The sequence below is a fragment of the Pelophylax lessonae genome (assembly GCF_965119305.1).
Source record: "Pelophylax lessonae genome assembly, chromosome: 4".
In the NCBI taxonomy this organism is placed as follows: Eukaryota; Metazoa; Chordata; class Amphibia; order Anura; family Ranidae; genus Pelophylax; species Pelophylax lessonae.
Window position 1 is genome coordinate 557,485,975 of NC_138771.1, and position 14,890 is coordinate 557,500,864.

General features: G+C 43.9%; 1 protein-coding gene across 1 annotated transcript in view; it reads left to right on the plus strand.

Annotated features, from left to right (window-relative positions):
• SLC25A37 (solute carrier family 25 member 37) overlaps positions 1 to 2,439 on the plus strand; it is a 45,301-nt gene extending 42,862 nt beyond the window's left edge. Inside the window, exon 4 of the mRNA XM_082252721.1 lies at positions 1,555 to 2,439. Coding sequence (XP_082108847.1) covers positions 1,555 to 2,051 — 497 coding nt within the window. The 3' untranslated portion in view covers positions 2,052 to 2,439. The remainder of the gene's footprint in view (positions 1 to 1,554) is intronic.
• Positions 2,440 to 14,890: the final 12,451 nt, after the last annotated feature.

Consider the following 14,890-nt stretch of genomic DNA (forward strand, 5'->3'; position numbering starts at 1 on the left):
GAAAACCATTTCAGGTGACTTCCTCTTGAAGTGTGACTCTACAATTTTCATAGTAAAGAAAACGCTTTGAATGTGAAGGTGTGTCCAAACTTTTGGTCTGTACTGTATATATAAGGTATATGTAAACCCTCACCTGGTATAACGACTCATACAGTTTAAAGTGGCAGTGAAGTCAAAATGTTAAAAACTGGTAATTTTAGCGACCTCTGCGGTCTTTTTTTTTTTTTTTTTTTTTTTTTTTTTTTCTTTTTCTTCTTTTTTCTAAAAAACCCCTGCCTGTCAGCGTTTTTTTAAAATTTCGACCACTTTAAACTGTACGAGTTGTTTACATATACTTTACATTGTGTGTGTGTACACGTGTGAATCTCAAACTTTTTAATGATATTCCAAATTTATATTTCAGTAATTCAATTAAAGTGAAACTCGTATATTTTTTATATAGATGTGTTACACGGAGTGATATTCATCAAAATTAAAATAATAGAAATGCTTGAAATATGTGGCTTACAGCTAGTGAAAACACAAAAGTCCGTATCTCAGAAACTTGGAATATTACATAGACCAAAAAAAAAAACATTTTTAATGCTTGAATTTTAATTTGCATCAATGCAGCGTGGCATGGAGGTGATCAGCCTGTGACACTGCTGAGGTGTTGTGGAAGCCCAGGTTTCTTTGATAGCGGCCTTTAGCTTGTCTGAATTGTTGGGTCTGGTATCTCTCTTCTTCCTCTTGACAATATCCTACAGATTTTATATGGGGTTTAGGTCAGGTGACTTTGCTGGCCAATCAAGCACAGTGATACCATGATCATCAAACCAGGTATTGGTACTTTTGGCTGTGTGGGCAGGTGCCAAGTCCTGCTGGAAAATGAAATCGGCATCTCCATAAAGCTGGACAGCAGAGGGAAGTATGAAGTGCTCTAGAATTCCTTGGTAGAGGGCTTCTCTGACTTTGGACTTGGTAAAACAGTGGATCAATACCAGCAGAAAACATGGCTCCCCAAATCATCACTGACTGTGGAAAATTTTGCATTTCATTTGGAAATCAAGGTCCCAGAGTTTAGAGGAAGAGTGGAGAGGCACACAATCCAAGTTGAATGAGGTCCTTTGTGAAGCTTCCACAGTCAGCGACGTTTTGGGGAGCCATGTCATCTGCTGGTGTTGGTCCATTGTGCTTTATCAAGTCAGAAGGCAGCACAACCCTCTGCCATGATATTTTCTAGAGCACTTCATGCTTCCCTCTGCTGACCAGCTTTATGGAGATGCTGATTTTATTTTCCAGTAGGACTTTGCATCTGCCCACACTGCCAAAAGTACCAATACCTGGTTTAATGATCATGGTATCATTGTGCTTGATTGGCCAGCAAACTCTAGGTGTAACGCTAACGCATCTATATAAAATGAGCTTCACTAGTTGACTAGAATTACCAAAATTAACTTAACTTATTGATATTCTCATTTTATTAGATGTATGTATAAGTGCATGCTTATTATTTATTTTATTTTTTTTTTTTACTATTGCTTATCACTTTGTTTGATTTTTCTCCATCTACAGTGGTCAAACAGCGAATGCAAATGTACAACTCCCCCTACAGGAGCATGCTGCATTGCATTAACACTATAAGCCGGACGGAAGGAATTGGCGCTTTCTACCGCAGCTACACCACTCAGCTTTTCATGAACATCCCTTTCCAAGCCATTCACTTCATCACCTATGAGTTCACACAGGAGCAGCTGAACCCACAGCGTCAGTATCATCCAGGCTCACATATCATCTCAGGTGCCATTGCTGGAGCAGTGGCAGCCGCTGCCACTACACCACTGGACGTGTGCAAAACCTTACTGAACACTCAAGAAAACACTGCTCTCAGTTCTGCTAACATCAGTGGACACCTGTCTGGTATGGCCAATGCCATAAGGACGGTATACCAAATTGGAGGCCTGGGAGGCTACTTCAAAGGAGTGCAGGCCAGAGTCATTTATCAGATGCCTTCTACAGCCATTGCCTGGTCTGTATATGAATTCTTCAAATACTTTCTTTCCAATCGTTGAGCGTGTACAGTCTGCCAAATCTTGTGGCAGTGGCACCTTTCTCTTTGGAGAGCCTTTACTCTTAGGGTTACTCAGAACAATGATATGGCACCTTGTAAACCCTCATGAGGAATCCGCTATGTGTGAGACCTCACCAAAGACCTGAAGCTACATGGAAATCCTAACTTATTTTTAATCAGAAAATTCCATTCATATTTAAATTCCGTTTTCATTTTGGGAAAACTTGTTGCCACATGGAAATCGACTTTCCCAATTGCATCTGACTGGAGATTATTTCTATTTACCTTTTTAGTATTTAAAGTGTTTCACTTTTACACAGAATTAAATGACTTTTGTAATGGCATTCCTGTAAGCAGGCTATGGGAAAAAGTAAATGCTTTACTTTTTTTTTTTTTTTTCTAAAGTCATGAAGGTTTGGTTTTTAAAGTGTAGTAGCTTTAGCCGTCCTGATTTATAACGGAGCTAGTCTTGCTCTACACTCCCAAGCAAAACATCACACCTTGTTTGAGTGAGGGTAATGGTGTTTAATTTTGTGTGTAGGATGGCTTTGTAAATCTATAGGGCTCATTACACAAAAAGCCCTTTTGTATAAAACATAAATAAGCTTATCTCAGCAGCCGATTGGCACATTTTTGCTAATGACATTCCTGGCTATACAGGAAACTACAGGAGTTATGCAAAATCTCTATATGAAATGAAAGAATTAAAAGGATAGAACATTAAGTGTATAAAAAGGAAATAGCTTTTCAAGTTTGCAATAAGGGCTTTTACAGATTGATAGCAAATTTGGGTTCTTGGCAGATGGTTCTGGCCTTTTCCCAGCAGAGATGGATTCAGGCAGTAGGTGAGGTAGCTTCTTTGCACTCCACAATATTTTTAATTGGTATTGATAAGGATTGCAATAGGCACTGAAAAGCTGTTCAGTTTGCATTGAATGTACTGGCATGTCCAGCCCCATTAGAGTACAAGTTAATTTTTTCCCCCTTGTGAGTTACAGGTAGGTGCACAGTTTTGACCAGTTGTACTATTCTTGTTTATTGTAGAAGCATGAAAGTTGTAGTTGGACATCCAGTGAGCCCTAGGGTCCTGCCTAGGCTGCCTTGTGGATGATCAAGCTCTTCCTCAAAGTGCCTTGGAATTGACCGTTCAGAGCTAATTAACCTGGCACCTGTGGGTTGTCAGTGGGCTGTGTATTGTGGAAGGCCTGATGCTATGTGCAGGTTTAGGACAACTGCTTACTGGCTGTATTCCTTTCCACCAGGATGATGGTGGCCCTGTTTGTGCTTTTTCACCCATACTTTTGAGCAACCCCTACCTCAAAATGGTTTCCCTCTAAGCCAGGTCTCTCCCAACTTTATCAAATGGCCAGTTTACTGCCTTTAGGAGATCAGACTGGCCAGTGGGAGAGAACAATGTCTCAGGCTTGGAGGTCATTGGGAGTAAAGTAAATTAAATGGCACCTGTGGTCAGTGGGAGGAAGAATAGTGCCCTATTAATGAGGGGTGGGGGGGTAGTTCCCCTTCATTCGTATCCTGGGTACACACGAAAGCGGTCCGACTTTCGCCCTGTTTGTACAGCTCTTCATCCGATAGAAGCTTGCCTCACTACTGGTTTCTGTCGAGCGAGCATGCTGTAAAACCAGCATCCGATCGGTGCTTGCAGTTGAAGGCTGCAAGTGCTGATCAGTGTGCTCTGGAGGGGGGGGGGGGGGGGACATAATAGCTCAGCAGGGGAGATTACTGCACTAACATCGCATATTAGCACAGCGAAAGGAAAACTTTAACGTGTGTACTAGGCTTGAGTGGGAGGAATGGTGCCTTATTGTTAATCGATTGGGAGGAATAGTGCCTCATATCAGTGGAATTGTTGTGATGTAGGAGCGCTGAACCTTATGCACATGCATTTTGATGGGAGAGGTGGTTTGTGGTCCTAGGGGCTGCTTGACCCCAGAGGGGTTCGTTGAAGTTTTGAGCACCACACCAGCTTGCACACACTTTTAAAATATTTTATTTTGGAACAGCCAATGTGTTTTTGGGGGCTGAGCAATCCCCATTCATCAGAGCTAAAAACAGGATGATGCAGGCACTTGAATTGGAAAAGCCTTTCCAGTCTAAGTGCCTGCGTCATCCTGTTTTTATCCCTGATGAGGGGGGAGTGCTCAGCCCCTGAAACGCATTATCTGTTCCAAAATAAAAATCTTTTTTAAAAGTTTTTGTACAAGCTGGTGTGGTGCTCCCATCCTTTTTAAAACTTCATATCAGAAGGAAGAGCATCCAAAGGGCTGCAGTTTGGAGATCTTTGCTGTATGCAGTTTGGAGATCTTTGCTGTAAGCTATCATTATCGTATCAGACCTAAGGCACAGAGAGGGCTTGGACATTGCTTAGCTGTCACACTTTATTACCGCATTAAAGCTTTCATAACTGAGAATAACATGGAAAGTGTTTACCATCCTTGCAATATTGCCTTGTGACAAATGACAGGTCTTTGATTCTTTAGTACCTATTTTTAGGTAGGATAACCATTTTTTAAGTGTGTATTTTTTCTTGTATGCACTTTTTAGTGTCGTATATACAGGGCATATCTGTATGCAGTCTTCAGGGGGAAGGAAGGGGTGTATCTGACAATACTAGGTCTGCCTTCCTATCCTGTCCTCCCTAGGTCTTTATACTGAGCAATGTAGATCAAATGCCATTCAGATGTTAAGGGAAGCATTCACAGGAGGTGGAGTGAGCAAACACACCTCTCTGCACTACAAAAACAAAAAAAAAAAAATCTTTCCTTTTCAATTTGTTCTGCAATGGAACATTTATAGAAGCTTCACAAAGTGGAGCTTGACTTTAGCGCTTGGAGCGAGAGCAATGTATATTGGAGCCCAGCAATGCTGGATAGTAGTTTTGCTGTAGCAGCATATAGATAAATGATTATGGAGAGGTTCGCTCAAGTACTGATCCCAGTCACTCTCTCCAAGATTCTTTTATTTATTTATGGTATTATCACTGCTATACAGGACAACAGTCAAGACCACGCACAAGTAATAAATCTTTATTTTAGATAATATATTATATTCATATTGTAATGTTTCTATTTACTTGGATGTATTAGGAAGATTGAATGTAAATAGTTTTATGGCATATTTTTCTATGTAGAACGTATTAAGCAGACAAGGTGATTCCGCTTTTATCTGGAAGTTTTGTTGGACATCGTGAAGAGTTTTGTATGTGAAAGTCTTGAGTTTTTGCCTTTAACGCGCACACCAGATTTTTTATTTTTTTTTCCAGCCGCTGCCAATGTAGATTTATTTTTGGGCTTAAACAGTGTGGGCAAATTCTGCAAACTTTCTATGTTTTACACCAAATATCACTGAAACAAAAGGTTTTTAGATGTGTATCATTTGCTTTGTCTCAGGTGTTACAGTGCGCTTAACATGTTTCTGTTAACACTGCGTGTGATGCCTGAAGGGGACGCTGTTATGGACTTGGATCAGTCTAAAGTCTCTGGAGCCACTTAGGGAACCGAACTCCCACTGTTTCTTGGAACTACACAATACCCTTTGTCATTTAATGGGTAAATGCCGGAGCTTTTACTGCAAACGAATGCTCTGGCATTCAACAAAGTGGGGCTTGGAAAACAATTAGGCTGCGTTCACATAATGCTGGCATGCAGTTTGCAGTCCAGTGCATTTCTGTTCACTGGTTCAGCTGAATTTTTTTCTTTCTTTTTTGAATTCGTACCTGATCCTGACCCAAAAACACAAGATCCTTTTCAAAACCGCACCTCAGCTGCCCCGGATATATATATGTTAACCGGCTGTATTGAAAGCTGGTCACACTCACATGTTATAAGAATTGGATGTGGTTAAAAGATGCATCCAATACATAAACCCAGCCTCAAGGTGTGCAAAATCTGAGGCTGTGTGCACCACTTTGAGCTCCTCTGGGGACATGTGGATCACATCTAGATGCTGCGGTCCTAGCTCCTGTTCACACTGAACACGACTTTAAAATCATGCTACTTCACTTGAAGAAGCACTATTTTAATGCCGCAGGTCAGTGTGGTTTCAGGTGCGATTTGCCTGACATCTGTGCGACTTTACACACAGATGTCTATGCAAGTTGCACCTGAAATTGCAAATGGTGCAGCAACTTTTTTTTTTTCAAAATCGGTCTGATACCACAAAGTGGGAGTTGCACCGATTTGATCAGTTCAATTGCTGACAATAGGGTGCGACTTGTCATATGATCTGATGGTTCCCAATCGCATGACAAGTCGCACCAATGTGAACAGGGGCTTAGGGACATTTTAATAGCAGATCAGTTCACTTTTCATTTGAAACACTACCCCAAAATCTCTATTGAGAGGAATTGTCAGGTAATGATCAATTAGGCATTCTATGACAACCCGGCCTCTTCCCCCTTCTTTTGCTGTAGCCCTTATTGTACTAAGGATAGATGAATAATGTGCAGGGAGAAGATCTACAATGTAGAACAGGGAGACTTGGTTGTTACGGCAGGTATGAGAGTTGGAGGAGATTAGCAGCCGCATTACATCAAAATGGGGGGGATGCTTTTGGGTAGAGTTCATTTTTGAAATGCAGTACAGGGACAGGCACTGTATCACTGAGCACTATTCTCGTGCTTGATAACACTAGTCTTTAGGATTGACTTCCATAGCCCTGTTTATGGGGCAGCTTTTGGCCCAGATCAGGAGCTAAAAAGGAGGTACAGAATTGTGTTTAAATACATGTGAACCCAACCCCACCCGTCAGTTAAAAATGTTTATTCCTCCTTTTTTTAACACACCATCCATAAAGCTTACCCCTCTAAGAAAATAACATGGACTGCACCCTTTCCAGAAGTCCCCTATGCTGCTGATTGTAGTGCTAGTATTTAGGCTTTTAAAGCCTACTATAACGGGCTACCCATGCCTATGGGCACTGCAATGTTGGTATGTACAGTTCCATGCCAATGTAAAGGGGGAACAGTGTCTTGCCCCTACTTGCCAGTGTACAGTAGTGGTGTTACAGAGTTCCATTCCACTAAAAGTGGTAAACTCCTCCCTATATCTTTTCTATTTTATATTTGTGTGATTTTATTGATTATTTTTTTGCTTGTGATGCTGCTGCCATCTGCTGGTTACTTTACTATGCCTTAGAGAATCCAAGACATGCTGTGACCTGAGGGAGGTAAATATTGAATAAAAAGAATACGCCAAACAAAATGACACTTGATAATAAATGTGCTTCATGGCGAATTATTGTGTCTGTTTTGTGTGTGGTTTTTTTTTTTTTTTTTTTAAAGCTTTTAATAGACAAAGATGCTGTGGCCAATGGCCTTGACCAGTTTTGCTTTGGCAACCTGTTTCCTGTTCCTTTTTGTTGATGCAGTTAGCTTTTATTTATTCTATGAATCTTCGCTTCCTCCTCCCTTCTGGCTGCATCTTGATTATTATGCCTATTTAGCAGGGGTCAGGTCTGACATAAAGTAAAACTATTCCTCTCCCAAGGTGCCTATCCCCACTTTAGAGAGACAGTGCAGAATAAGGCATGCTAAGTTGGTAATGGGTAAAAGACCAGCTGCAGAGAGACCACAGGCAATGCTCATGACTAGTCCTTTATCGCACAGCTTCCACAATTCGGGTATTTCTTTAATTGCTAATGCAACCCATACATTTTTAACAGGATTGCTTTATTGAAGGAGTAAAAATGGTACATGACATGGTAAAAGGTCAGTACAAGGAAACACAACCATGCAAAATAGCTTCAAGACAAACAGGAAGGTTGCCAATAATTTCAGGGTGAGGGGGAAACATTCCCCTCCAGTAGGGCTCAGGAAAGAAAGGCATTAAGGACAGAGAAAAGGATGGGGGGTGGGGATAGGGCAAAGACACAGAAATACAGGGCCAGTGTTGGAGAGAAAGAGGGCCACACAGGACCTCCACTTTCCTACTTCGTAAAAGATATCACCTGGTCCCTGCCCATCACACTCATCTGCTGAGAAGTCCATGGGAGCCAAACCTTATACTTCCAAGGGCAGCCAGAATTTATATAGGTCAATTTGTATAGTGGCAAAGCAGCATTAACTATTAACTCTCAGGATGTCGCAGAAGCAGTAGAGGTCCATTTACACAAAATGTATTTCTTTGCATAAAACAGAAAATAGGATATCAATAATGGGACAGTGACGCTGCTGAACATCCTTCTATAGCCCATGTAAAACCAATTTCAGGGCGACTGGGAGAGTTAACTAGTCTAAAAACTAATAAGTTCAAAAACATTGGACCAGAAAGCTGGCATTCTAGGGTGGTCCTAAAACATGAAGGTAGGTGTCTAGGTAGATTTGACAACGTATGGCATATAGTGTCCCGATCGGGACACATTTTAAGGAATCTCACATGAGTTTAATATACTCTATTCAAGAATTTAGTCTAAATTAACTTCTCTTTAATGGAGATTACTAATTTGGGACATTGCTTGAGACAGCCATCTAAAGACAGGATATCAAACGGCGAGAGGCCCCACAATCCATTTTTAGGGGAGTCCATGCACAGAAGGGATCCATATAGGGCTGAGAGCGGCTTTGAAAGATCACTTTCTTTTAGCGAAAAAGCCACCTAAGGCAGGGATCTCTAAACTACGGCCCTCCTGCTGTTGCGAAACTACACATCCCATGGGCCATTGTATAACTCTGACATTCACAGACATGACTAGGCAAGATGGGAATTGTAGTTCCTGAAAACCTGGAGGGCCATAGTTTGGAGCCCCCTGCTCTATGGGATCAGTCTGTAGGAGAAGCCTATGATCAAACTGGGACCGAGCTGGGTGCTGCAGCTGAAGATACTGAAATAACATCCAATCTGGCAGCTGGAACTTCAGCCCATACATTGTTTGTTTTTGTCTTTTTCTCTCCTCCCCTCTCTCCTTCCTTCCTTTTTTCCTCTTTTTCAACCAGTGGTTAAAGGAAAAAAAATGACCTAACACCCTAGATGTGTGGATGGGGTAATTACCCTGGCTGAGTCTTTGTATTCTGATAGAGGAGGACAGTAGCACATTGACCGCAGCATGCAATGTATAGACTTTACACGGGTAAACACTATTCTGAAGATCAATGTACACAACAATAGAAAAGAATGGAAATAGACCTATCATTCCTATGACTGAGCTCTCCTGCTAGCACAGAAATAGACCCGCGAAGCTCATGTGACTGAGCTCTGCTCCTATACCAGTGTTATGCAGAGGACATCCAAAGGACATAGCAGCTTCAACACTACAGGCTGCATTTTTCTGAATGGCTGACTGGTAAAACACAGGTTGGGTCTGGAGTAGACCACATAGTGTCCTACAAAGAGTGGCATCTCCTTTCCCTTAAAGCTAGGGTCAAGTAAAAATGCATCTCAAAATTATTTACAAAGAAATACAAAATGATTGACTGCATAGGTATACACCTCCCTCTAATATGACACAACCAAACCATCTCTTGTCCAATAATTATTTTCCAAAGTTTCGTAATTAGTTTAAAATATGGCACTTTTCCACTGCAAGTACCGGCTCGGCTCTACTCGGCCCTGCTTGGCCCGGTTTGCTTTTCCACTGCTGGTACCGCATGGTATAGGGTCGGAACGGTTCGGTTCGGTACGGTACGGTACGGTATAGGTTTGCTTTTCCACTAAAGTAGTACTAAGTTAAGTGGGTGGGATAACAACGGGGTGGGTGGGATTCTCTGACCAATCAGTGGCTAGTAGTGACTGCATGCAAAGGATTGTGGGATATGGTACCAGTTTGGTACCTGTTGGAACCACAATCGAGTAGGTACTGTTTTTTCAGAGCCGTACCGTACCGTTCGGTTCCATGCAGTGGAAAAGCAAACCTGTACCGAACCGTTCCGACCCTATACCATGCGGTACCAGCAGTGGAAAAGCACAAAAGGGTGCCGAACCGGTATGGTTCCATGCAGTGGAAAAGCGCCATTAGTATTAAACACTCTGGGGGGTTGAATAAAGCTGCTGCATTTTTTTTTTAAATATTGTGCCAAGTTCATGAAGCATCTGTGACACTTTTGGTTCTGACAATGACTTGTGCACCAAAGTCAGGTAGTTCTAAAGTGTGCTGCTTTTACATTGTGCTGCATTAAATGCCCCATTTAAGACCAACTCTCCTTTGGTATACAGATAAACAGGTACCCAGATAGAAAGTATCCCACATGCTTTCTAAAAGTGATGCAGCATTTGCCTAATAGGGATCAACCGATATCGGTTTTTCGTTGCCAATACCGATATTTTGGCCATTGCATATCGGTATCTGCCGATATGGACCGATATTTTAAACTTTTAGAGCCGGTTCACACTACCACGACCAGAAAGTCGCCCCGTGACTTGAAGAGACTTGTTTAGAGACTTGGAAGAGACTTGTGCACTACTTTGAAGAGACAGGCGACTTTGTCTGTGGGGAATGCCTGGCTAATCTCTTTCTTCTTCCTGGAAAGTCTGATAACAAGTCGTGTCAGTTAAGATAAGAAGGCGACTCCCATTGAAGTATATGGGACAGTCGGATCACAGGTCGCCTCAAAGTAGTACAGGACCCTTTTCTGAAGTCGGAGCAACTTCAGTAGTGCCAATTAAGACGGCACTGATTGATTAACATTGCTTTTGTTATGTCAAGCGACCTGGGGCTACACAAGTCACCTCACAAGTCGTGCTAGTGTGAATGGGCTCTTAAAGTTTTGCAAAATGAACACACTTTTCAACACAAATCTGTTACTGAACATGTTAATGTTTGTTTATTAACATTTCTCTTACGTCCTCTGACAGTCGCCGCCCCTCATACAGCCTTCACGAGTGGGTAATGGCGCCCTCTGCAGGAACAAGCTAGGCAGTTCTAAATGTTAAAAAACTTTCTACACTTAAGGCCTGTACACACGTACCGATTGTCGGCCGTAAAGATTTGGCCGATTGTAGGCTTGTTAGTATGATGCTGCCGACAGCGCATTTTCGGCCGAACAGAATCTGTCGTGCAAGCATTAAAATTTTTGTTGGCCAACACCAGAAGGGCCGATTGTTCGCCAGTTAGTACAGATTTCGGCCGACAGACAGCAGATTAGCAAGACTGGGCATGCTCAGAAAAGAAAAAAGACAAGGAAAGTTAACCATCACATGACATCACTTCTGCAGTCGGCTGTTGTTGGCCGACAAAATTCGTGTGCAGTCTTTTGCACTTTTCAACAGACAAGACAGCCCTTGGACAAAAGACGGCCGATCGTTCGGCCGACGATCGGTACGTGTGTACGGGGCTTTAGGCACACCTCCAGGGGCCTGTCCCTCAGCCATTATCCTGACCCAGTTACCACTGTCCTTCAGTTTTATGCTGCCTAGCGTCAGGAGTAGGCTAGGTCTTCCCTGCTGGATCCTAGTGTCTCTGTTTCTTTGTTTTTTTTCTTAAAAAATGTTTTTTTCTTTGAAAATAGCTTTTTATTTCTCTCACCATCGCTAGCTACTCAGGGATTTCCTGGAGGACTACAAGCGACAGCAGAGCTGGGCCTCGCACTGGATAATATAGATCCTTATGCATTCCCAGCCTGCCACCGAGTATCGCAGGTCATTGGTGCGCCCTGGCCTCGCAACGACAGTTTCCTTTGAGATTGGGACGAGGCTGCAGAGTCTTCTTCGCCGGGATGTGCAAACTCTGGAACGCCTGTAAGTTGCTAGCATCCTTCCTGGCTGACGGCACCCCCACTCAGGGTTGAAGGTGTTCCGTATCAGAGGGGTGCCTGCGTTCGTTGGACTGGTGAGTGCTACTACCCCTGGGTCCCCATAATGGGGGCAATTATCTGTGGGGGTGTTCTGTGGGCCCACTCTTAGGGGATGGCAGTACATGGTGGCTTCTGTGTTATCCTCCCTCCTGGCCGTAAGGTATGGCCACCTTCCTCCCTGCTGGGGCCACTCTGCGGTGCATACTGCCATAACTGGGGGGTGTGGGGGCTTAATACATCCTGGGGGTGCTCTCGGGGGTTCCCTGTGGGGGCCAGCGCATGTATTTTTTGCTCTTATTTGGCGCAGTTCACACGGCCGTCATTTTGGGTGAGGGCAGGCTGTTTTGGCCTCTTTGTGTGGACAGCAGCCATTTTAGCTCCTCATTTTGGCGCCATCTTGGGTGTGGGCAACCGCTTAGTAAGGGCGGCGGCAATTTTGCCAGTGCTTTCTCCTATGTTTTCTATCAGGCACCATTTTTTTGTGGCTCTGGGCGGGCATAAGCCTCTAGTGTGTGAGGTCACTTCCACTTTTCTCTTCACTGCAGCAGTGTGTGGCAAGTACACTGGGACACTGTGGGGTGATTTTAACTGTTTTCTCTGGCATTTTCCTGCACAAACTGTTTCGTCTTGTGGCTATAGCTGTTTCTAAGGGGTCTCCACAGGTGGTGCAGTTTTGCAGTGGAGCCCGTTTTAAAGGGCCAGCACTCCCAAAAAAAATTTTATCACAAAAATGGAGTCCCAGGATAGCAAATTCCCCACAGACCTGGTTGGTGCTTCAGGAACCCCTGAATCCTCTTCCATGGCCTCCTTGTCTGCTGCTCTTGCGACTTTGGCATCCAAAGTGGATCTGCTGATGTTTGAACGCACCTCTCAAAAACGGCCTATGCTCTCCCAGTCTTCTGACGTAGAGCCTGATTTGGTTGCCACGGACAACATCCCCCTGGAGGGGTCCGAGTCCTCACATTCCGATGGGGAGGAGGAAGAGTCTTCCTCAACGGTGGCGCGAGAACGCGCAGCAGTGGATGCACTTATTAGCTCCATTTAAGGAGACTTTAAATCTTGACGATGAGCCTTCTCACTCAAGTAAGCGAGCTCCCTTCGGGTTCTGCAAAGCCCATAAGTCTGGTCAGGTTTTCACCTGACCGGAGAAGTTTCAAGAAATAGTGAACGACCAATGGCGTCACATTAAACATATGCTGGTGGTGCCTAAGCGGTTCAACTACCATTATCCCTTTGCGGATTCTGTGGACAAGCGTCGGAAGGTGTCACCTAAGGTGGACCACACTGTTTCTAGGTTGAATAAATCCACCTTGATGCCTGTGGGGGACTCCCCAGTGTTCAAGGATCCGGCAGATAGGCGTGTGGAGATGCTTTACCGCCACATGTACTTGGTGGTGGGCTCCCTGCTCAAACCTGTGTTTGCTTCAGTGATGGTCTCTCAGGCTGTCACGAAATGGCCCAAGGTGCTTCGGCGCACCCTGGTGGCAGAATGTGCCTCTCCGACTGCCCTTGACATGGTGGATCAAGTGACCCAGGCCGTAATGTACCTGTGTGATGCGGCCTTGGACGAGGCTCCCTTGGTCGCATGGCTGTCTGCGGTCAGGGTTGCGGTCCGCCACATTATTTGACTGAAAAGCTGGTCGGCTGACCATGCTTCCAAAAAGACTGTGTCTGATGTCCCTTATGTGGGTAGTCGTCTTTTTGGGAACACTCTGGATAATCAATTGAATAGGGTAACTACGCCAACCCTGATGCAGCAAAAACCAGGGGCGTAGTAGAGTAAAGGACCATGTGCCACGTCCTAAATGTCTATAAATGCGAGAAAAAGGGGGGGAAGAAATGGACTTTAAAGGCACCGTAATAAAAAACAACACTTTATTGGTAATAAGTATAAAAACAAAAAAATAGTACGTCGACCGACCAAAGGGGGCGGAGACCATTAATCAGAAAATACAGGTGGTCCAGTATAGGAAAGAACCTCGCCACTTGGGACATGCAATACAACATGAAAGTACAAGATTACAGTGGGGTATCAATAAACATAAATAAGGGCGCTATACGCTGCAGACAACCAGCACCAAGGGTGCAGGCAACGCAGAGCGTCCTACAAAGTACAATTACAACTTCCACAAGGAAATAAACTGATATATTATAATCTATACTGGTCCAGCTGGCATAAAGGGAAGGAGAAGGGAAGGGAGATGATGTAACCCTCCACTCCAGTCATGGTCAGGCTGGATGGACCAGGAGTCACTAAATCGGGGGTCACAGGAGTAAAGGGGTCGCTGTGGGGAACAAAAGAGAAAATAGCAACACAGGGGAAAAAACATCAAAAGAGCAAGGTAACAATACCTACCCATAAGGAGGTGTCGCTGGGGCCAACCAGAGGGAACCAGAGGGCACCAGAGGGGTAACCACACCATAAAAGATAATTAGTAATCACGAGGGGTGACCTGCTGAAGCAACTAAAGGAGCACGCACTGCTTATGGCCGGTTAGGAGAGTATCAGGTAATCAAAGTGGAAAAACCACAATGAAATACCCGCCTGTGGTAAGGGATAAAGTGTAGAATAACCAATTAAAATGCCAGGTAGCGCCACCTAGGCAATATGACACGTAGATAGCCACACCAAGATGTAGGGAGGACGACCGAACAACGGTGCAACCAAGCCAGGAAGATCCCGCAAGAAAGTACATTACATAAGGCATACATAGAGGCATAATCAAGAACCAACACCCAGAGAATTAACATGCCCTGATCAGGAGAGTTGGAGAAACGAGATAAAGGAAAAACAACACCTAGGAAGTGAAGCCAAGGAAGGAGTGCCAGAATCTATAGACAGAGGCCGTGGATACTGGCCAGTCTGAGTTTAAAGACAATGCATACTCACCTGTTGAATAGATAGCCGGGCATATGGCGCAGGGGTAAATCGTAGGCACTTCCTCCAATAGAAGGCAACTAGCAATGAATAAACAGTTTAGCAACTAAGTAGAGAGCTAAGTCACTAAGGAGTTGAGTAAAAGAGTGGAAGTTACCGTGCAGCGCGTGCTCCGAATGTTCCTCACAATCGCAGATCTGTACCCCCGGATGGGGAATGA